Raw genomic sequence first — 23,195 nt, 5'->3', positions numbered from 1 at the left:
ACATCTTCTGTGTCCAAAGCCTCTAACGTGAAGCAAACGTGTGACTATTTCGGAACACGGCGGTCCCTCCTTGAAGGGCGCTGTTAACGAATCTCTCGCGGGATGCCGTTTCCCTTGTGTGACCCATGTTTTGGTATGTAGACCTTCACTGTGGATGACACACACACTTTCCCCTTTTCTGTGCATGCATTAAGTCTTTCAAGTCCCCTGAATCTCTGTAGTTTCCCTTCCCAAAACCTGATTTCTGTCTATGTAAGTTTTCAATACTAACTTGCTTAAGGCAAGAGAAATTTTCCACCCCGCATGTGACTCGCCAGAAGGACTGCACAAAAGCCGCTGTAAGAGACCTGTCTTTAAAAGAGGCCTGTGCTCACCTAATCATTTTTCCCCCTAATAATCTAACACAATCAAAGTCTGGGGAGAATTCCTCCAAATTTCTATTTCAGTAGTTGGCCAGTGATTTATAGAAAGAGAGAGGCCATTTCCTGAGACTAGGGGCTCTCAAAAATGGCTGACTTTGGTGCGCGCTCTCATTTGTTAACAGCTTATTAGCATAAGAATAAACTCTCCCAAAGCCAAGAACTCCTGAACCGTTTTCAAGACCGATTTTAAAAATCTCATCAAGCTGAAGACATACTGATTTGATCAGATCTTGCATCAGGAATTAATTTAGGTCCCTGGAACAATAAAATCTGGAAAGAGACGGTCCACGAGTAAAGAACTGAATGCAAAGGTTTTACCTCTGAGCCACTGAGGGAAGTTTTATTAGCACAGTTTTTTTTTTTCCCCGCAAGGGAGGGGCCAAAAAAAAGAAGTAAAGAAAAGAGAAAGAGAAAAATTTCATTAAAACTTTTGTTTTAAGGCATATTATCTCCATTACCAAGTAAAAATAATTGATCTGAGTAATTCTGAGGCATAAAGTGTCCTTTTTTTTCTCCTTTTATTTATGCCATTGTTTTACAGCTTACTGTTGACAGCGTGAGGTAGCTCAACTACAATTTTCCCTGTGTTTTTCCTCATGTACATATAATCGACGGCCCGGAATACAGACTCCAGGCCAGTGAACCTGCCCTCTGCAGACAGGTCTCCAAGGTCCACCTCACAAACCAGCTCCCCGCTCGTGTACATCTTAAGCAAGTGATCCATGGCGGCTCGATACTCAGAAAGGTAATGGTTCAAGAAGAAGCCCCGGGCGCTGGCGGATTTCTTGAGCAGTTTGGCTGGTAATGCTCCTGCTTTCACAGGCGAAAGGCCAGTCGGAGTCTGGTAGCCAGACACGAACCCAATGACTATCAGGCGCCCTTTGGTAGCCAAGGCATCTACAGCCAAGTCAAACATGGCGCCCCCGACGGACTCGTACACCACGTCGACACCTTCGGGGTACTCCTGCTTCAGGACGGCCCCGACGTGCTCGGCGTGATAGTTGATGGGCCGATCACAGCCAACAGATTTCAGAAACGCGGCCTTTTCATCAGAAGAGCAGGTTCCAATGACGTGGCACTTGGCCTTCTTCGCAAGCTGGACAGCGAACTGGCCGGTCCCCCCCGCGGCTGCAGTCACCAGGACTCTACCTCCTTCCGACAGTTCTCCGAGCTCTTTCAGGCTGATGTAGGCGGTGGTACCACTCACCAGGAGGGTGAGATACTCGGGTTTTGCAGACGGCACTGCAGTGGCGACACTGGCTGGCACCACTGTGTACTCAGCAAAAGAGCCAGGGGCCATGTAGGCCACAGTTTGGCCAACTGTGTGTGTGGTGCTGGCGGAGAGGCCCAAGGCCACCACCTCTCCTATACCTTCGAAACCCGCGTCAAAGGGGGGCTTGACGGAAGGGTCATATCTGCCCGCTGAATAGTTGATGTCGGATGCGTTCACACCAACAAATCTAGGAGAAAACAAAACCCAAATACGTTAAGATGTTCTTTTCCTCAAGGCCTTAGATTCCGCTCAGAAAAACTCCTCTAATTCCGGTGTCTGTGGAAGGTGGCTCAGCTATATAGCCTGATAGAATTAGGAAAAAATACAAATAAATAAACAGTCCGGATATTCGGTTGGAAAAAAGAAATCAGACAAGTATGAGTGCAACAGAGATTTTTTATCAGAGTTTTGGTATATTTTATTCCTTCATTAGTTTAGGAACAATTTCGTATCACTTTAAACAGCACGTTATTTATCTCACACGCCATTTATCCTCCTCCCTTTTCTTTCAGAAGAGAAAAAAAGACAGGTCAGGAGGCCCTCTGATACACGAACTTCACTGGAGCTACGAGTTGGAAATTAATTGGCCTCTTAACAAAGACGTTAAAAACAACAGTGGGATAAAATATATTCAAAGAGGTAGACGCCTATTGATTCTGGCAACAATTTCACACTTCAGATAATAATAGTAACGACAATGATATTATTAAAGATTGATGTGATGTGCAAGGTCACTGGCTGTTCCATGTTACATGCCAGGGTTGTTTCAAACAACGTGAGCCAGGCTGCAGCAAATTTTCTTTCTGATGTAACTATGTCCAGCGTGAAAATATGCATTTTGATTAATTGAACAAAAATTGTCTCATAAGAGGAGCAAGATTTTCATGAAACATCCAACATTTTACAGTCCTTCACAGATGAAAAGGAAAGCAAATCGACACTATATTTTTCCCCAACAAGAAGCAGAGACGTGCCTGATTAATACCAGATGATTATTTTCACTTTGGTATCCAGAGTCAATTTAATTGCGAGGCTGGTATTTTTACCAGCTTGTTTTCATCTCTGTATACCTCGTAACAAAAATATCCCGATACATAAGGAAAAAAGCTGTCTTCTAAGAATGTCAGGAGGTGGCTGAGACACATGATGGAGGACCCTAAAACTGTCATTTTCCACCTTTAGTGAAATGAAAAGATGGTGGGGTCTGGTGGCAGGAGGAGGAAAGCTGGTAAGTAGGTCACTTTAAAGTAATTTATTTTTAATTTAATTTAATAAACCCAGAACTGCCCCATGCAAGGATCTACTTAATACTTAGCACTTACAAATGCCCCCCCCCCTATGATTGTGCCCGAATATCTACAACATTGAAAGCTCTCTGCTTATTGTGGGAATAATAAAGCAGGAAACTCTTTCTCTCGGGTCCGTCCAGCTGCTTTGAGAAGTTGGCATGCACACGGCCTCAGCAACACGCCACAGAATTCCACACCGGTACACCATGCACCGTAAGGAGAAGCGAGAATGATTTCTGCCGGTTTCTCATTTGGCATTAATATCAAGATGCCTACATTCTATTTGGGGGGGGGGGGTAAGGGCTGCTATCTTTCCTTTCAATTTGCTTAATTTTCAAGGCCTCGTCTTTTGAAAAAAAAGGGCCAGCTTGCTGAGAGCAGGCTTGTGGACTTCACAGAAGGCAGGCAGGGCAGAGCCCAGCAGGAGCGTCTCCCATGCCCGCTGGAAAGCCGACTCCAGGAAGGCGTCCTAGGGGTGGGAGTGTCGGGGGCGGGGGTTGCTTTAGCGGTGGGGGCCCGGGCGGATCGCCAGCCAGCTCGGGTCTCTCCTTCCAGGATTGGATTAACCCTTCCCATGGCCCTCGCCCCTCCCGTCTTGTCCCCGCTGGCTGCTGGCGCTTCTGCCTTTCCCGACTGCAGAGGCCCTGCCCTTGAGGGGAGCCCCCGCCTTGGACTCGGAGGGACGCGCCAGTGGCGGCCGGCCCCTCGGGTTCCCCCCTCCACACCTCGGAACGGGCGCGCCCTGGGGGGCCTGCGAGCGGGAAAGCTGCTGGAGGAAAACGCAAACCCGCTCCCCCCCCCCGCCCAGGGCTGCGGCTGCCACTTCCCCGGGAGAGGCGACAGGACCCAGCAGGGCGCACGCCCGCGAGACAAGCGGAGGGGAGCGGGCACACGCGCCAGAGGGGGCAGCAAGGGCCTGCGTGTGTGCGTGTGTGTCCGGGGTGGGGGGCGCTCTGCTGGGAGCTAAGGTGGCTGCAACCCACCAGCGGGAGCTTGAGTTTACCACGAGGGCTTTGCTTAAAAAACCAAACCCAACATTGCGGTTGAGCCCCGGCAATCGCTGGAGCGGTGGCAGGAGACCCTCAGTGCCCGCTGCGCGCCGCGCCCACGTCTCCAACCCCCGGGGCGCCCTCGGTCCGCCCCGGCCAGCCTGCAGGGCGCCAGAAACCGGCGCTGCTGGGACCGTCTCCCCTCGGAAGTGCCTGGCCGGCCTGTGCCGTTCCGCGGCCTCTCCATCGCCACGACCCAGAGGCGCGGGCAGTGACTCCCGGAGCGGGCTAGGGCCGCGCAGGCCGGCGCCGGGGTCCAGGGCCATCATCCGGGCCCGCGACCGTGACCTGGGCCTCCCTGGGCCGGGCGGGGGTCCCAGCGGGCGCGAACAGCCCGCGGAGCTCTGGCCCAGGGGCGGTCAAGTGCCAGGGGAGAGCCGAACACACGGCGCATCTGAGCGCAGCGGCCGCCGGACAGATGCCACCGGCGGCCAGCCCGTGACCTTGGCCTCGCAGGCACCCCCATTTTTCGAGTCTCCTCATCCTGCCCTGCCGTCTTCTGAATCGCCCGCGTCGTCATGAAGGAATCTCGATTTCCTTCACTCGGCTCCACGACCCTCGCCCTCTCCAGGGTCGCCCAGCCGCTGGTGCGGGCCCCCGCCTTTCCCTGGACCCCCGCTTTGACGCTGCGCCGCCGCCGCAGCTGGTGGGGACCCGCTACTGTCCGGACGCGCGTTGGTCCTTACCTGGGCTTTGGGAAGAGCTGCGTGAGGGTCAGGAGCCCTCGCCTTCCGCTCCATCAGAAACAAGTTCAAGAGCAGCAGGAGCAATGGGCAAGGGGGCCCTGGCTGGGGGGCCAGGGACAAGAAGGGCGAGAGAGCGAGAAAAAGAAAGACAGGCGAGGAAGGACACGCGCATTTGGAGACTCGCCTTGTACCCCCCGCTTTAATTTAAAATATATGTTTTTAATGAGTGCAGGGTTCTAAGCGATCTGACAGGCGGATCCACTCAAAAGACTAAAATCGAGGAACCCCAGGAAAAAGAATAGGGCGGTGCGCGCTTTCCCCAAATATATACCCTTCCAGAGTCACTTGGTTTATTTACACTAAAGCGTGATGAACCCCTTCGTCATGTTTATTGTGAAACAGGGCAGTCCTCAGAGGGGAGGGAAATGCTTTTCTCTGAACAAAAAACCAAACACGAAGACTCAAGTCCAGAGCAAAAGCCTTCAAAATACTGGGAGACAAACAAAGTCGTCCAAACCAGAGCTTCCCTTAAAAAAATAAAGAGAGAAAGAGAGAAAGAAAGAAAAGGAAAGGAAAAATGAAAGAAGAAACAAAAAAATCTCAGCCTGGAGAATCAGCAGAAATAGTTACCCTCCCGTGAGCAACAAACGGTTTATCAAAAACGCCTTCCCCATCCCCCACCCTCTCTTCGCCATTCCTACAAACTCTTGGCTCCATTATCTTACACTTGAGCAGAAAATCGTTAGAAATATTTGGAAACGAAATAATGTGTCACCTCCTTACGAAAAAAGCTAAGAATAGCGCGCGGACTGACTTAACCGGAGGGTGTCTTTCTCCCTTTCTTTTCTTTTCTGAAGGCTGGGCATCAGCAGGGAGAAGCGAGGTCATCCCCGGTGTTTGAAACCGGAAGGTGAGAACTGGATAAAGGAACATCAATTACACATCCTACAGGGGTTCTGCGCGCCCCTTCTCACACCTTTCCAAGATGGTAAACTTGATTTCCTAAGTCGATGTCTCGCTTAAAAAGCACTTCCCTCCCTGTGAATAAAGAATCTGTACTTTCTGTTAAAATGGAATGAGACGTGCAAAAGCTTTAACTGAAAGAAAAAGTCAGACGGAGCATAATTAAAACCTCCAAACACCTTTCCAAAGAAGTGAATTTGGGCTGAATCCATTCATTCCAGAGCAGATTTTATTGTCATAAAAATGAGAAGCTCTTGCAGAAAAATTTCCTGCAGTTAACACTGTTCTGGGACATTTGGTCTAGGATTAAAGGAACTAACCTGCAGTGAATTATTCTGTATTCTTTAAAAAAAAATCGGTAAAATGCCACCTTGACTGACAGTGTTTGGCAGAATAAAGGATCGTCCCACAATTTGGGGAGTAGGAGCAGATTTTCCAACAGACTAGGGAGAGGGGGAGGCTAAGATCCCGCCCCCTCCCAACAAGTAGAAAACGTGTCCCATTCTTCTGTTGAGGATTTCAAGGTAGAAGTTAGAGGTCAAGCGGTTAAGATAAATATACTGTTTATACTAAAGAGCGTCTTGGCATAAGTAGATGGAAGATAACAGCACGGATCTTAACCCAAACTGAAGAGCGTCCAACATGGCAGCTGGCGCTCCAGAACTCTGACCACCGCATTCAGGGACCGGCCATGGTGACCCATCGGGGAAGGGGCGCACTCGGCGGGGTGGAGTTGATGCCCTGGAGGCAGAGAGGCCGGGCCACCGGCGCTGCAGGTGGGAGCAGCCTCCACGAGGGCGGGCAGGGGTCCCAGCTCGCTGCTGCTGGGGTGCTGGAACTTCACACCTTCCCCTGCGTGCCCGGCTCAGTCGTCCCCTCCCCATATCACACTTTGTTTATAAAAGGTATTTTCCCCCCAAGCAGTCGTGGGTGTGTGTACATCATGTTCACAGTCAACAGTGTACTGCATCAGATAAAAGCAAAAAAAAAAAAAAAAGCCCGTGTGAAACTTTGCCCGCTCAGTCTGTTTGGAGGCTTTTCAGTCCGAGTCTCATCTCAACTTCCAACATACCACTGGTGTGTTCTGTAGGTTCTGCATGAACACACACGCCCTTCTCTCAAACTTGGTGGGATGTGCGTCCTAATCTCCACAGCCTTAGCGTTTCTTGGCTTAACGAAGAAATCCTCTGCTGCCCTGTTTCCATCGATGCAAACTTTTTAAAGGACCCACACAGCCCATCTTTTTGAGGCACTCCCCGCCCCCACCCGCACCCCCAGCTTCCACTAGTTCCCACCCTTAGCTCACTCAATTTTTACGGTTCCAACAGGTTCCAGAAGTTTTACAGCGTGATCAGAATTCCGAAGTCTTACAGCAGTGTTTGGAAGGCTGATAGAAATCTCTAAAATGGACCGATTAAACGCTGCCCTGAGCTGTTTAGATAAGATACTGTCCTCCAGTCCTGCAGGGGACTTGGTACTTTCTAGCACAGTTTACAACATAGTTACCACCAGAGCTTACTCCTCCCTTCGAAAATATGCAACGCCGTAACCCCTCGGACCCTGAGTAGGCGGGTGAGTCCTGCTCTTGCGAAGGGGACAGAGGACCGGGGACCGTCCGCCTGCCAGTCAGGCAGCGAGGGGACCCACGGGGCAGAGACCCGCGGGCATCGGGCGCGGCTCCGAAGAGTGAGGTCCCTTCCTTCCTGTTGCTTCAGCGGTTACTAAAGATTAGTGAGGTGGAAACACATTCAGGTGGGAAGTGTGGAAAAGACAGTCCGAAGGTCGGGCAACGACCCGAGTGTCACCTGAAGGTCTGCAAAACATGCGGGCAAATGCAGCCATGCCCCCACCCCGGCCCAGCTGCCCGGGACGCGCGCCACGCGCCCGTCGGTACCCTCCAGGGCACAGACAACAGTCACACAGCACTGACAACACGCAGACGACACCGGCGAGGTGCACACCAACACACCCAACGACAGGCTCCGCCATTGCGAGGCGGCTGCCAACCTGGAGCGGACAGGAAAAGCCAGCGGGGCCCCGGCCTCCTTCCTCCGAAGCACGTTACCTAAACGTCGCAGGTTGTGTGCAGGCAGTTCCTGCTCTACCCTACAGATTATGTGAACGCAGGAGCCGTGGGTGCGCGCGGGTGGGCCGGGCGGGGAGCCTCCCCTTCTGGGTCCCGTCGGTTTTATTTCGGGAGCGGGAGGGGGAGGAGGGAGGGCTGGGGGAGGGGAGGGGAATCCCAAATTAAAATACCCTCAGTTATGAGGACCTTCGGTGGCATCGGATATTCACACCAGCAACAGTCACATTACATTCGCCTTCGCCAGATGGCGGCGGGTTCAACTTCCCGGGATCTCGCAAAGTCAGGCTGTGCGCCCAAGCGCGCGCCGGAGAGGAGACGCAGGCGGGCCCGGGACAGCCCGGGAGCGGCGCAGCGCGGGCCGGGACAGGGGGAGGGGGCGCGCGCCGGGCTCACCGGTTCCGGACGAGGAGGTCTCTGTCCCCGGGGAGTGGCACCGGGCAGTCCCGGCGCAGGGTGACGGCCTCGCGGAAGTTGGGGCTCAGCCGGGTCACCACCAGCTTCTGCATGGCGCGGGGGATGGCCGAGCCCTGGAAGTCCAGGAAGTGGCGAGCGTACGACATGTCCACGATAGCTCGGGCCCCAGCGTGCGCCAGCCGCCGCATGGCCCGCGCCTCCGCCTGCTTTTTGCGCCGCCGCTGGCCGGGGTCCTGCCCAGCTCGGGCCGCTCGGCTCGGCTCGGCTCGGCGCAGGCGGGCGGGCAGAGCGGGCGGGTCCGCCCCTCCTCCGGCCCGCGCCCTCCCCTCGACTTCCCCCCTCCCCACTACGCCAGGCGCCCGCTCCCCCCTCCTGCCCCGCCGCGCGCCGCGCAGGGAGCCAGTGCAGCCCCCGCGGTTCCCGGGCGCGCCACCCCCGGGGTCCGGGCCGGGAGATCGCAGCCGCCCCGGCCGCTGCTCCTTTAATCTTTTTGTTTTGGTTTGAATCTGCTTGGCGCAGACTGGCCAAGGATCCTCTCCGCCCTCCCCCTTCCTCCCGGCGCCCGGGAGGCACCGGATATCCCCACCCTCCCCGCGGTCTAAAAGCCGGATTTGACTCCTCTAAAAGGGTGAGGGGGGCGACGAGGGGACCCGCGCGTCCCGCGATCGCTGCGGCCCAGAGCCGGCGGCAGCCCCGGGCGTCCTCGGAGCTGCTCGGCGCCCGGCGGCCGGCGCAGGCGCCTCCCCTTCCCGTGCGAAGCTTTCACTTCCTTGCAAGGTGGTACGAATCAACCCCGAGCGCGGCCAGGGCGGCGGGGCACGGCCCGAGCCCCGGGCCGGGCGCGGAGCCTGGGCCGCCAGTGCACGCGCACGAGCACCCAACGCCGGGCGGGGGGCGCCCAGTGCACCCTGCGTCCCAGGATCTTGGCCTCCGTCCCCGCAACACTTTGCCAGCGCCTTCTGCCCTTAGTCTGTCCCACGCAAGTTGCACGAACTAAGCCATTTTATTTATTTTGGCCAAGATCTTGTGTTTCTCCGTGAATGTTTTAAGTAACCTCCACAAGACAGTTAACAGGTTTCCCAATGAGGAAGAACACATATATTGGAGACCAGAGGGCCAAATTCCCAGAGCACATCAACATTTTAAACTTCCAGGTGGGGATGACAAGGGACCTAATTGAATTGGAGACGTTGCCATAATGTATGAAGACTTCTTTTTATAACCCAGCTAGAAAGATCTGCACTTTCCATCCTGTCAGTTTTCTCACTAATTGTTTGTATTGACCAAATAATCAATTCACTGTTCATAGAGGGACCAGATTAAATATTTTCCACATTTTTTGTGTAATGAGCAAAGTCCATCATTAAATTTCTATTAAAGGTATACATTATAATAATATCTTTTCCTGTTTTCCACTTACCCATCAATTACCAAAATATAAAAGCCGCACAGTGCCCCTCCCCAATCAAATCTAACCCCCAAACTAAGATTGCAAGAGTGACACAGGTATTTTTATTTCAAATGTGGGACATTCCTCATCCAAGGGTAGTTTGTGTCCACGTGGGTGCATGTTTATGAATGTACAAGCGGGGGCGGGGGGGTACCCACAGGTTTAAAAATCTGCAGGAACTAGTGTCTACTTAACTTGGCTCATAACACATGGATTTTACCCAGTATCAGCCGGTGGATTACAATAACAAACCCCTCAATGTCTTTCTCCAGTGTGCAATCTTTTATGTTATGCTGTATTAAGATTTCTTTTTTTGTGTCATATTGTTTAGCTGGGGGAAAAAAAGAAAACAAAGCAATTAAAAAGATTGACAGGTATGGTTTGTGAGAGACCTATTTGTAATTGTCAGGGTGACGTTGGCGAGAGGAGGAGGAGTAAAAACTGAAGCCGGAAAAGCAGCTCGATGTGTCTGTCTATCAGTTGAGACTGTCTGAAAGCTCTGCGATCCGAATGTGTGTTATATTTCACTGAAAAGAGGAGAGAGCGAGAGTGCATCTCCCTCTCTCCCAGGAGTTTGGGGGGGACAGTCCACGCTCATCTCGCCCACCCAGTGAATGTCTGCTCTTCACCCCTCCGCACACACTCTCCGGGTTGTTGTTGTTGGCCTTTTTTTTTTTTTGGAGGGGGGGTGCTTTTTGTGTATTTTTCAAAATTTTTCTGTTGGAAGATCAAGACCGGCCAAAAATCCATGATCAAAATGTGTTTGCGTTAGAATTCGCATTGGAAGAAGCGGCGATCCCGGCGGCACAGCCCCGCGGGGAGCGCGGGGCACCAAGTGGCGCTCCGGCGGGGTGACACTGTTTGATCTGTGACTGTTTGGAAGGTGGAGCAGCGCCTGACATCTCCCCCCCGGCGCATGTATGTACGGGGGCTTCACTCCTCTGTCTTGTTTGCTTTCTTCCTCTTAGACTAAGTGCGGGGAGGAAAAGGACAGCCTGGATCGGCCTCGCTGGCGCACAATGAGAAAGCTGCGACCCGCGCACTAAAAACACTCGCCGCGACCCCCGAACAGCGAGGAGCGAGGGGGACAGAAAGTTGCGCTCGGAGACTCTCGGCTCCCGGAGGAAGGCGCAGGGGAGCGCCCGCAGCGGCGCCCGGAGGAGCGCCCGCCAGCAGCACCGCGGCGGCGGCGGCGGCGGCGGCGGCGGCGGCGGGGAGGCGGCAGCATGGAGCGCGGGCCGCGGGCCGGCCCTCCGAGCGCCCGCCGCTGCGCCCGCGGCCCGCGCCGGGGATGACTCCGGGCTCGGCGCCCAGGCCCCGCGCGCTCCGCCCGCAGCCCGGCGGCCGGGACGCGGCCCGCGCGGCCGCGGCCGCCGCCTCCTGAGCGGCCCCGGGCGCGGCCGTCCATGCGAGCGGCGCCCCGCGGACCGCGGCGCGCCCGGAGCCCGGAGCCCGCGGGGACGAGGCCAGAGTTGGGCGCGCCGCGGAGTTGCGCCCGCGCCCGGGGCCCCGCGTCCCCGCGCCCCGCGAACTCCGGCGGCGGCTGAGGCGACGGCTGCGCGGCCCGAGCAGCATGCCGAGGAGGAAGCAGCAGGCCCCCCGGCGCTCGGCAGGTAACGGGCGTGCGGCCCGCGCCGTGGGGAGCGGGGCCGGGAGGAGCGGCGCGGGGCCGGGGGGGAGGGGGGCTCGGCGGCCGCCGGGCGGGGCGGGGACGCGGGCGCGGGCGGCGCTCCCTCTCCGGGCCGGGGAGGGAGGCCCGGCCCGCGCCCGGCCGCTCTCGCCCCGGGGCTGCCGTCTGCGTCCCCCCACCTGGGCCGGCGCGCTGCGCGGAGAAACTTGGCGGCGCTTCTCCGTGCCGCGCGGAGCCCCGACGGGCCCGGGAGGCCGGGGGAGGCCGGGGGCGGCGGGACAGCCGGACCCCCTCGCCACCTCGGGAGGGGGCGTGCGCCGGGAAGACGCCGCTCCTCCGCGGCCTGAGCGCGCTGGGAAAGTCCTCCGGAGGCGGGAGGCTGAACCTGACACTTGCAATAAGGTCACCAGCCTGGGACGCCAGGAATGTGGTCGGAGGATTTCTCTGGAAAATAGCAGCCTTTAATGTCCTGTGCGAGAGGCTTCTGCCCCCACCCTCTTTTTTTTTTTTATTACCTCTAAAGATGTCTTTTGATCAGGCCAGCACAAGGCAGTGATAGTGCAGAATCTGATTGAACAGAAAAGTTATTTTTCTCTGGAGGAGGAACTGGCAGGAGCTGGTTTTCCTTGTTTTCTGTTTTATTAGAGGATTGCCATCCTTGATTTGATGTGTGATTGATCGCCTGTCATCCGGCAGCCTTTGATCTATTCATTCCTGATAAACATCAATAAATCACTCACCATGGAAACACACATGCTCCTGACAGCTCAGCCACTATCAGGGCGACTTTTCTCTCTCGCTCCCCCTTTTTCCTGCTCCATTTTAATTTCGTCTCAGAAGTTTTACAGCTGCAGCATCCTCAACTCAGCTCACCTCCTGATCCACTGCTAAGACCCTGGTGGGTCGGTTGCAATGAGGTTTTCACTACAGATTTGAGAAGAGCTCAATAGTTTCTCCCACTCCCTGCTCACATCCTGTCTCAGTTTTGGACACTGTTTGTGGAGCTTGGAGCACAACTGATTTGCCAGTGAGTTATCACTAAGTAAGGGAGTAAGCCAACTCTCCCCAAGCTTTTAGGGGACAAAATAATGCAAGGGTGTTGTATGTTTGAACAAGTGTGACTCTCTAACAGTTGCAGTATAGAATTGGGTCTAAATAATTTTTGGTGTTGTTCTCAGTAAGGTGCACGTGTTCAGGTCTCCACAGATGCTTTCTCTAGGGAGGCATTTCAAGCAGAGCTCTTTGCTCCCCCACATTTCAGGGATATGAAGGGTCAAATAAAATAAGCTGATGATTTCCATTAAGATCCCAGACAGAAATGCCCACCGAAGCAGAGGCCACTTTGATGTTCAGTGTTCACAGCAGAGTGGACAGAAAGGAGAATATTTGCTTTTGAATAACTTTGAGTAGGTGCCGTAAGACACCACAGGGAGTGTCTCCCTCACTGGTAGCCCCCCCAAGAGTAGATCTCAGTCCTTAAAGATATTTACCATTTGCTGGTGCTGGAAGTGAGAGGTCTCTTAGCATTTTTACTGCCATGGGGATTTTTATGATAGAATGTACATTGCAAAGTCGTATTTAGATTACTCCTGCTCACTTAAGAACTTTTGCAGCTATAAAGTGGCAGGGAATATTTCCGAGGACCAACACAACGCAGAGGGAATGAGGTACTGCAACTTTAAATACCACATTTTTTTTTTTAATAAAAGGTTTGAAAGTTGACAAGGGCATGATGGTGCATGGTAATCCGTCCTGGCAGCTCTTACATAAAAACAAGCCGTCAAGGCGACTTTTTTCCAATATTGATTTAATTGTCTGTCTTTTGACAGGCACATATATCATTGGCTTTAATGGTCAATCAAAAGTTGGCAGGCTCAGTGTTTCCATTCTTTCCTCTACACGACATTTGGCATACTTAATCAAAATGCTGCGAAGTGATTGCTATGAGGACTTGATGACTGAGTCATCTGCTGTACAGGAACTTGAGAGGGGAGAAAACCCTAAAAAAGGGAGCCAAAATATATTTCAGTTGAGAGGAAATTGAGACATGTTCCAAGTCTCTTGCGTTTTGAAGTGAGGTTTCAAAAATAGATTCCATCCTCAGAGGTCCTGTGTACGTTTAATTACAGGGTTTATTATCTCCACTCTGATTCTAAACCTGCAGGCCTCTCGTGCTCATTAAATGAGCCATTGTTTAGCTCTCAGCCCCCTGCACTCCTAAAAGAGCATTTCAGGTTGAGTCCTCACAAAATAAGACTGTTTGCTTCCATCTGGAATTACTTCCATTAACCCACATGGGTTCACACTTGCTTATTTTCGCTAATATTTACGTTGGCATAAGTACTCCACACATTTGTAATGGGCTAGGTGAGAAAACCTTGATTTCCTTCATCGTAAGCATTTAATAGGAGTCTTCCATGTTTACAGTCTCCGTCCGAAGCCAGTTCCGTTCCCTCGGAAAGTAGCCAGAATGCATTTGTAGTGAATGTTACATGTTCGTTTTCAGGAAAAGAGAGAGGGCGGTTCTCTACACATGAGGGTCCAGCTATTTTCCAAAGTGGTTTTATTGCAACATCCTGACTAGCTGCTGCTGCTGCTGCTTTTTTTTGAAGCTGCACATTCATTGGCCTCCCCGCTCCATCCGTAACTGATGAGTTTTTCTTTAGAATATCTTAGTGTCAAATAATTGATTGTTTGGTAGCCAGGAAGTTGGTGGATGACAGATGCAGAAGAGCAATACTTCATAGTGATGAGAGAGGAAGGGAAAATTATCTAAATGAATCCTCTTTCTATACAAAAATAAAGAAATACTGCTCGGAGGAAATGGCCCCTTCGTAATGAAGCGGCTTCTTAATTATCAAAAAAGGTAAGGTTGTTTAGCCAGCTTCATTAACAGGCCCCTAATTATCTGTAAACCTGATGGATTTGTGACAGGCGTAACGATTAATGCGGACAAATGCAGTGAGCTGTCAAGTTTGCAGCCCGCCTGATGCAATCACGCTGATATTATACAGTCCCCGTGGCCCGAGTGCAGTATTAACTCAATTTGCTGGTGCAGGTGACAAATGGACTTTGCAACCTGACTAATCATGTCACAGAGACAATGCCGCTTAATGACCTCCGTAATCCTGGCTTTGAACTGTGCAATAAAGCCAAGACCGAAAACCCACCACTCAGCTGTTTTTTATTTCTCTCTCTCTTTTTTTTTCCCCCACTTCTGGGGATCCTAATGGTTGTACTTCCTGTGAGTGAGGCCTGCTGTTCTCAGTGGAAGGCAGGGCCGGGATGTCGATGAACAGGCCTGCAATGAAAGTTCGTACGCATCAGTGTTTTCAGGTGTGTGGAGAAGAGCCGCACCAAAGGATGTGGCTGGTCGGGCGCCCCCTCCTCCGCCCCGATAATTCTGATGTGATCTGCGTGTATGTCGACTGGAGGAGGCAGGACTCCTTCTGGGTTAGAGTCGCACCTGTGAGCTGTGTCCCCATCAAGATGGTGACCGTACCACGCTCGCCCCGAGGGCCTGAAATTTCACCCTTACACACCAAAAAGAAAAAGCTTCGGCCACTGATACCTCAAATTGTGTCAAGCTGTAGGAAGGGATTTTTAGATTCAACCCACGGTGGTGGCTTCGCTTCACAGAGGGAGGATGCTAAGTCCGCAAATGGTACCTTCTCCTCCTGTGACATGCTAAGTGATGAACTTCCAACCGCATCATCTTTGCAAGATAGCAAATAACGTGGATTCAATGAGCTGAGTAGATTTCAGAGGTGAACTTCTTTTATAAATGAGATTAACAAAGAATATTCTGTGAAAACATGGAGCGTCTGGGTAAACAATTTGCTTGGTGTTCCAGCGCTCATCACTGCCCTCTCACCCTGTACACACAGGTTGAATCCCACTGGGAGGGGCGATAGCAAGTATTTACATGTGTTTCTTTGTTAGTATTTTGTCAGCTACTTAAGGCTGCCCTGTTCTGCTGGGAGTGTGTGTGTGTTTGTGTGTTTTTGTGTGTGTGTGTGTGTTTGTGGTCGGGAGGGCCCAGAGGGAGGGGGCTTGGTCAGTCCCATTCATTCATTCACTAGGACACTTAGGCACCACCTGCTTATGGTTTCTGAATATTTAAGTTTAATTTTGTTAATTATTATTTATTCACACAGGGTGATGAAAATAGTAAGACAGTTTTGAATGAAGCTCGAAGTATCTTTTTTTTAAATCGTAGGCATGTCTTATTTTCTACTCACTGCATCTCTTTAGCATAACTGTTAGCAAACAATGGGTAATTTTCTTTCATTGCTGATTATGTTAATATTATGATAATGTATTTAAGAACATCTAGTTGTGTAGTATACTTCAAAATCACTCTTAAAAAATGATGGTATCATGTATTTCCTGTTGAGGTGCTGGTGATGTTTACAAGTGTAAAGGAATTCATGAGGATCTGTTCAAGTTCAAATACAAGTGAAATTGGATTGGGGTGGCAAGTTGGAGATTTTATGGTAATGGATTGGCGGGAGTAATCATTTTCAGAAAGTTTCTGGAGTATCCATGCAGCTCAGTAGCAGACACTGTTTCAGTGGAAGAGTGTTTTCTCCTGAGGCTTACAAGCCCTTCGGTTATACCTGGGCTTTGTGCTGTTCTAGCTCAGAAGTAAGACTTCAGAAACCACTCTGTGGTCTGATGGATGCGTGTGGTGGGTGCAGATCCTGTAAGCTATTTTTTGCTAATGTGTTTCAAGACCTGTTGGTGATGGAGAGTTGCTGAGAGGGGGTTCTGGGTAATGCCCACTCGGGAGGTCCCCGCATCCGCGGTGGGTGGGGACAGGGGCCTGGGCGGGCAAATTGGGAGACCCATGAGGTTGGGTGGTGTTGGCTTGGGGTGCTTCTGGAAAAGCGTGGCTCATTGGGCTGGACCCCCATTCATGTTGCACTGCGGCTGAGTACTGGCCTCCCCGTGGAGGAGGCCGAGGGGAAGGGTTACCTGGTTCTGTGCTGCCTGGGTACCTAGAGCAAATGCCGGCAGCAGAAGGTTCGCCGTTGGTGGCATCTGCCCTGCCAGGTGGCCTTCCCCCTGGAGGTTGAGAGTCCTGGGCAGGGTTTGCCAGGAACCCTGGATGCGGAGAGGAGGCAGGGGGTGGACCTCACTGCCTCTCTGAGCGAGGGGCGGGGGCCTGGGGCCCTGACACGAGGCTCCTTGGTTCTTAGGAGCCGATGAACGGCGTCACAAACAGAATATCTCAAGCAATGGGTAATCATCGATTGTGTGAATTCACATTTTTACAGAGCACTTTCGACCACCCCTTCCTCATAGGAGAACAAAAACTTAATAAACTGCATGGGATTTTGAATGGATGGCTTAAAAACTCGTGTCTCTCTCTTTCCTCTCCCCCCACCCCCAATTTCTCCCCTTTCTCCTGCTTTTTATTTTATATACCAAGTGAAACATTTGTTACAGCCTTACTGGGCAGGAAGAGGACAATACGGATTATTTGTACTTGGGGGCATTAAAATGAAATTGTAAATTGTATTCTGGATCATCTTTCAAAAAAATTTTTTTTAAGACTGAAATCCTGGCGCGATTGTGTCTTTGTTGGGCTCTGTTCTCTCCTGCTAGACGGCAACTTTAATAATGCAAGACTTGGGTGTTTTGTGCAAAATATTATGCATATGGGTTTCTACCTGTATGGGTGTGTCAGGACGTGCATGTTTTTACACTGATTGTGGAAAGAAGGCACGTAAGGAGGTTGAGTAGTCTCAAGTGGTAGCTAGCAGTCAGAGAGTGATGACAGAATAATGACATTTATATCTCACGAAGTGAATGTATATTGGGTCGATGGTTGTAAAAAGAAAGACCCAGAAGAATATAAAAATTTAAAAATACGCTGAAAATTTAAAGAGGTGTGCTACCCGGTTGCATTCTTTTTGTTTTGGGCTTTCCTCCCTTCCCCCACCCCTCCCCTTACCTTTCATTTGTGTCCTCAAATGCCAGTACCTTGACTTTATACGTAAGATGTGCAGGATGGTTGAATCATAGACAGGGCAGACATTAGGAAGGGATTAACTGCTACCAAAACCCGGGTTGCAAACAAAAGCCAGGACAATTTAGGTAGATTAGAGCAAAGGAAAAAAAATATGTGCATAGGAAGGGTATTAAAACTGACAGATGAACAGGGCGAGGGACAAATTCTCCTGCAGCAGCTGTGACTGCGACCATAATCTTGACAGGTGTCAATTAAGAATTACTGCCTGCTGGAGTCATTTTTCCAGCCCAGCTGTCTGCGTGTGAAAGAAATAACACTTTACCCTTGTCACTTTGTTAGTTCTTAGCTATAGCCTCAAAATGAGTGTTGGTGTGCTAATCGATAAGTAGTGTATTAGCAATTTTGCACATTGATTTATGAAGGGGAGCGGCTCCTCCTGTACAGTTATTAGCTGCTGATTAAATGTGCCTATGCCCAGCTAAGGGTGGATATATGTTCCCTGAGAGGCCAGGTCTAGAACAATCTTCTACGAGGCTATGGTTGAAAACACGTTCATCATTGTAGGTCGTTAACAAGACAAGCCCCACTTAGCCAAGGGCAGGAGCCGCACCTGTGCACGGCGGGGGCTGTGTCCCCAGCCCCATCCCGGGCAGCCCGCACCCACGCCGGCCCCTTATTGTTTTCTGGTTCCTCTCGGAAAAGCCTATAAAAAGGAGATGGTAAATTACCCCAGGACAGGGCTCAAGTTCACAATGGACAAAGAGCGGAAGGCGTTTTATTGGAACTTTCTTGGGAATGAGGTGGAACCTCACCGAGGGTTACCTGCTCAGGAGGAAAGCCTGCTGCTGGGGACTCTTTCCTTGGCTTGAATCGTGCACGTGTATATATTTTGCTTTTTTTTTTTTGGAGGCAGGGATCACAAACACAATAAAAATAGATAATGTTATAGAATATTAAGAATTAAGATAACCGAAGACAAAATTTACTTGCCAAGAAGGGTTGAGGGTATTTGTTGACTGCATTTCTGGTGCTGTACTAGGAGAGTTGAGATAATTTTTCAGATGACACCCCAGTACTCAGGGGTGATTTAGGGGTGACCGTAGGCTGCTGACAGAAAAGGATACTAGAGGAAAGAATTTGACCTAAGAGATCAGGGTCGTGAAATGTAAATATCAGTGAGAATGTTTGATATATTTCATGGAAAGGTGTAGCTGGGCAGAGTAGAAACAGGTAATTTTTTTTTTTTTTTTTTTTTTTTTTTTTTAGTTTTTATCAATAGGGTTGATAGAGGATGCCCTCACAGACAAAAATAAAGCACCACTGTTATTTTTCACCCGGGGAAGGTATTTATTTATTAAGTTGATAACATTTTGAAAAGCAATGAATATAATTTTTGGGACAACAGTTTGCTGGCGCGATAACACTCCTTGAATTGTATACAGCCTCGCACCATCATTTGTCCTTGAGACAAACTGAGCGCCATTGTTATGACATCAGTTAGGTGAACTAAAGGTTAAATCGTAAGCAGCGCAGGGCCCTCCTTGCTATAGAATAATCGTAGCCTTTGCTTTTGATACAGCCTTGGATTTAAAAGAATTCCTGAAGTCCTTCTTGCAGACTTCTTTTTTGGGGGAAAAAAAAAACAAGAACACCCAGTATTCTTTAGGAATGTAAAAGCCCTTTTAGAGCGATGACATTTGAGTCAGTCCTCCTTAGCTGGAAATATTTCTAATAATGGAATAAGCGATGGGGTGACCATGCCCTGCACACGTGACCCTGGTCACACATGTGTGGACGTGTGCCTTGTGTTGTAGGTGCTCATCCACCGTGGGTGCACGGGTGTGCATAGCACACTTGCCCACATGCCTGCAGGTGTGGAAATACCTGTCACCTGTGCACGGTCGTAGTGGGAAGTGGCAGATCCCAGGGTCTGTCTTGATGTCATGCTGTCCAACTGTTTACGCAACCCATGCTGAAACGTGCTGTCAGGAGGCAGGGGCCTCATACACACTTCACAGCAAAGCACATTTCACTGCACAAAGAAGAGTTTGGCTGCATTTTAATATTTGTTAATATTTCCTACCAGAGAAGCTTCACGGAAGCCTGAAAATCTACCCTCGCACGCAGGGTCCTTCTGCATTTAAAACACGGCTCCACGTATGGATAAAGTGATAGTTGGCACCAACTTAGAAAAAAAAAAAGATCAGATTTTTTTTTTTCTGTGTGTGCCCCTTTTCTTCGGAGCCCTAGGAAATAGGGAAATGCATATAGATAAGCAGTGAACCAACTCTTTTGTACATTTGAACTTCACTGGAGAAATATATTGTTAAATTTATGTACTTGGAAAAACCCAACAGAGCTGCTTACTGAGAATTGGAATAAACGGGCCTCCAGTTACCATTTTTAACGGTTATTGTCAGGCGGTGGGGGGAGAGGATCACGTCTAGAGAGGGTTCTGAGCTCAGTTCTGGTTTGGTCCTTCCTCCTTTTCAGTCACCTGCTTGGATTTTTCTGGTTGGGGACTGTCTGGATTGGATTTCTATTTTAATTAGCGTTAAATTGTTTATAGATCCCATTGTTTCCCAGTCCAGTCAGACGCGGGCATTCAGGTCGAATCACAACTTTGCTGTTCTTTTCCCGTCGTATTTCCTGGGAAGGCCTCTTGGCCCCACTGCTTGCTTAACCTTTCCATGTTTCCCGGCCTCTCGTTTCTAGCTTCGCTTCTGTTGTTGATCCACACGCTGCTGCAGGAGTAAGCAGTTTTCTTAGAGGATAGACATTTTTTTTCTTTCCCTGTCCATTGTGTCTTTCTGAAATTCTGCGCCCACACGAACAGGGATCTGTCTTTTGTTTTTAAAGGAAAAAAATAGTCAGGAATCAATGACATGATTTTAGATCTGACCATTTCTATCTTCTCGGCAAAATGTAATTCAGGATTTCCTGATTCTCGGGACTGCAGTGCATTCTGCAGGAACATAGCCAAGGAGAACCCCCCGCCCCCCCACCACAAGCTACCAGCACAGGCTGCTTCCCAGGCCTACGTTTCTGCTCCCAGAAGGGCCAGTGTTAACCGACTACATATTGAACCTGCTGTGCATTTCCCAATTTGAAATATGGGCATTTCTGCCTCAACTTGCTAGCTGCAATTTTAAAAGGTGTGTTTGGAGCTCCTTTCTGGAGGAAATTAGCATATGGTAAATATAGGTCAAGTACTTACACGCTGATAAATTCCACTCTGGAGCTTGCTTGAAGGCAGGGAAGAGAGAGGGAGTGAGGAGCTTGGACTGCATCGAGGTTTAGGAAATTCGGTGGTGAAAAATACCCTTAGCTCTTAGTTAAAAGTAAAGTGCATCTTCAGCAGGATCATATGATGAAATAAATTAAATCAGCAGTGAAGGTCAGTGTACATTCTGACTTGGGGATGTGAACTTTTCAGAAACCTGTATTTATTACATTTTACTATTTTTAAAAGCCAGGCTGCAAGATTCATAGCAAGAAGTGGCACGACATACCAGTGAACGTTGAACCGTAGTGAAGGCTCTTTTCAAAATGGTTAATATGCCTTATTGGCAAGTCCTCCCTGGCGCTCCTGTCATGGCTACAGCACAGCTTCAAAATATATGGATTTAAAACGCAAGTATCGTGACTAATATTTATTTCAAGTACAGAATGTGTCACAGCAGTGGGCCATCCGATTATTAATGCAGTAAACTGTGTAATACTCTGTAAGAGCCTGCCCTGCTTCGGTCCTTAGCTACATGAAAATAACAGTAAAACATGTCTGTTTTTTCCTGCTAAGCTTTATTGTTACCTGGGAAGGGGCTGGCACCCAGAAAAGCCAAATATAGACAAATAATGTGACCATAAACCATGCCTTAGCATTACTACGCTGTGCAGAAATCTCTTTGAACTGCCCCCAAACTTTGAGAACCTATCTATCTAGCTATATATTTTAATTTTAACAATTTAAGATTGAAGGGAACTGCTGTAACTTTGAAAAGTAATTGGAAGTAAACATTCTAATAAATATCCTGCGTCAGCCAGGAGGTAGCTCGCATGGTTAGTGCTTGGTGAATTGCACGTGAAACACTAATAATATTAATGAAAATAGGCCGGGGGGCTTGCGAAAGGCGGCAGCACACGAAGGTCTGCCTCGCCGCTGCCGGTTGTGTGGCCATGGGCACGGGGGCCGGTGCTGCCTTGCCGTGTTTTATTTCGTGCAGGAGGAAAGTTTCCTCATTTGATTCAGCAGGTATTGAATTCGCGCTATTTGTCAATTTAAAATGGGTACTCGGAATTTATTTTAGAAAAAGGCAGCAGAAGGAATCTCATACCTAGGCAAGTTGGGAGACACAGAGAGGTGATTTTGGAGCATCTCCCCCACCCCACGTTCATGAACTGGGAAAATGAGTGTCTCAAAAGCTCTCAGAGAAAACCAACTTGGAGCTTCGATGATCACAAAAGAGCCTTGTCTCTAGTCTCTCTTCGGCTCCTCCCCTTTCCAGGCTGAGTCCCCGGGAGCTGGTGTCAGGGGCGGTGGAGGGATGGTCCCGACCCTCCAGCAGTTCAAGCTCAATGCCCTTGACACCCACCCACGCCCAGGTCTGCGGGGATGGCGGGAGGGCCGGCTGGGTCCCTCCTCTCCCTGCCTGAGTCCCAGTTACTGAACAGGAGATGCTCAGTGCTGGCCTTAGGGAGGCCACGTTTAAGCCGAGTTCTCAGACACCGCCCCACCCTGCCCCCAGCCCTCCCCAGCCCTCTATTTTTTTGTGGAAACAAATTCAAATCCAGTAGGTGCTGTGTGCATGGTAACTGAATTCCCAGGTTCTCAGGCACTTTTCTCAAAAGTAAGAGCTTGTTGTGGTGTTTGGCTAAATTTCTGGGAGTAGCTGGCTGAAGGCATTAGACTACTGAGAGCCTGGCTTATTCCCAAAGGGTTTCTGCAAATTAATCACCCTGCGAGCTAAATTTGTTTATAGACGTATCTGGATGGAGGAGGAGCTCATCTTCGCCATGCGCTCTGTACAACACCTGCTCAAAGTATTAGGTGGCAGCAGCTCCTGCTAGAGCTGCAGGACCCGGTGTCTCGTGACGGTGGCGAGGGTGATGACGATGACAATAACAAACTGGAGCCCCCGTTTTCCCTCCCGGGAACCCAGGCCCCGCAGTCATCTCCGTGAGAGTCGAGGTGGTCCAGGGATACGTGGAGATTTTATATACGTATAAATTCGGGTGTCTGTTTCTATAGCAATGGCTTCTTCAAAATAATTTAGTAGTTTAATACAAAAGAAGTGGATGGATTTTTATGTACTTGTATAGGGAAGATTTTTTCTCCTTTTTTTTTTTTTAGTTTCACACATGTTCAGTTTTAATGGGTAATAATTACATCTTTGTGTTTTGATGTCAGGCTGGTTATGAGGCCTAATTCTGCAGGCAGGCTCCTCATTGATTTGCTCGGAACCGCTGATTTTTTAGAGAGAGGGAGAGAGAGTCGCAGGCCAGGATTGCCTTCTGTTTTCAAGACCAGTTAACACTTAAGTGGCTCCTCCAGTCCCGTTTCTAACAGACACATTTGTTTTCCCAGCCTTTTTTCGCCAGGCCCTGGAATCGAACACACATATGGTTTTGTGGTTGGGTTGTTTTTTAAAAGGCGGATTCCTTAAAAAAAAAAAAAAAAGACCCCCCCCACCCCCCACCCCCAACCAACCCTCTTTGCAGGCACCCTCTCCCCATCTCCCAGCTCCAGCCTGGGCCTTGCTGGCCTCGTCTCTGCAGCTCTGCCTTGTATGTGCTGGGAAGGCAGTAAAAATGAGTGCTAATCAATCTTCCAGCGAGAAGCACTGGGCATTAGAAGGCCGCTGTCCTGTGACTAAACACACCCCTTTTATGGAGTATTGGTACTAATAAAGGCCAGCTTACTACTGAGGCAGAGACCAAAGTCTGGGTGAGGTCAACC

The 23,195-nt window shown here is 50.3% G+C and overlaps 2 protein-coding genes across 2 annotated transcripts in view; one reads left to right on the top strand and one right to left on the bottom strand.

The window, feature by feature from the left end:
- Nucleotides 1-923: 923 nt before the first annotated feature.
- Nucleotides 924-8,919, bottom strand: PTGR3 (prostaglandin reductase 3). Its single transcript, XM_072952116.1, has 2 exons — nt 8,162-8,919; nt 924-1,882 (listed from the first exon to the last, which is right to left on the bottom strand). Exons 1-2 carry the CDS (start codon nt 8,368-8,370, stop codon nt 958-960), a joined length of 1,134 nt encoding a protein of 377 aa, XP_072808217.1. The 5' UTR covers nt 8,371-8,919; the 3' UTR covers nt 924-957.
- Nucleotides 8,920-10,152: 1,233 nt separating this feature from the next.
- Nucleotides 10,153-23,195, top strand: part of TSHZ1 (teashirt zinc finger homeobox 1) — a 71,977-nt gene continuing 58,934 nt past the window's right edge. The window contains exon 1 of the mRNA XM_072952124.1: nt 10,153-11,245. Within this exon, the coding sequence (XP_072808225.1) occupies nt 11,206-11,245 (40 nt within the window). The 5' untranslated portion in view covers nt 10,153-11,205. The remainder of the gene's footprint in view (nt 11,246-23,195) is intronic.

This window comes from Vicugna pacos, chromosome 30 (assembly GCF_048564905.1).
Source record: "Vicugna pacos chromosome 30, VicPac4, whole genome shotgun sequence".
Classification (NCBI taxonomy): Eukaryota; Metazoa; Chordata; class Mammalia; order Artiodactyla; family Camelidae; genus Vicugna; species Vicugna pacos.
The sequence above is the reverse complement of the archived record's forward strand: the minus strand, read 5'-3'. Positions and strand labels throughout refer to the sequence as shown.

Excerpts from the sequence above, each read along its gene's own strand:
- PTGR3 (XM_072952116.1), bottom strand. The coding sequence starts at position 8,370 with ATGCGGCGGCTGGCGCACGCTGGGGCCCGAGCTATCGTGGACATGTCG. Across the intron at positions 1,883-8,161 it reads GACCTCCTCGTCCGGAACCG|ATTTGTTGGTGTGAACGCAT; the intron begins GTGAGCCCGGCG and ends GTTTTCTCCTAG.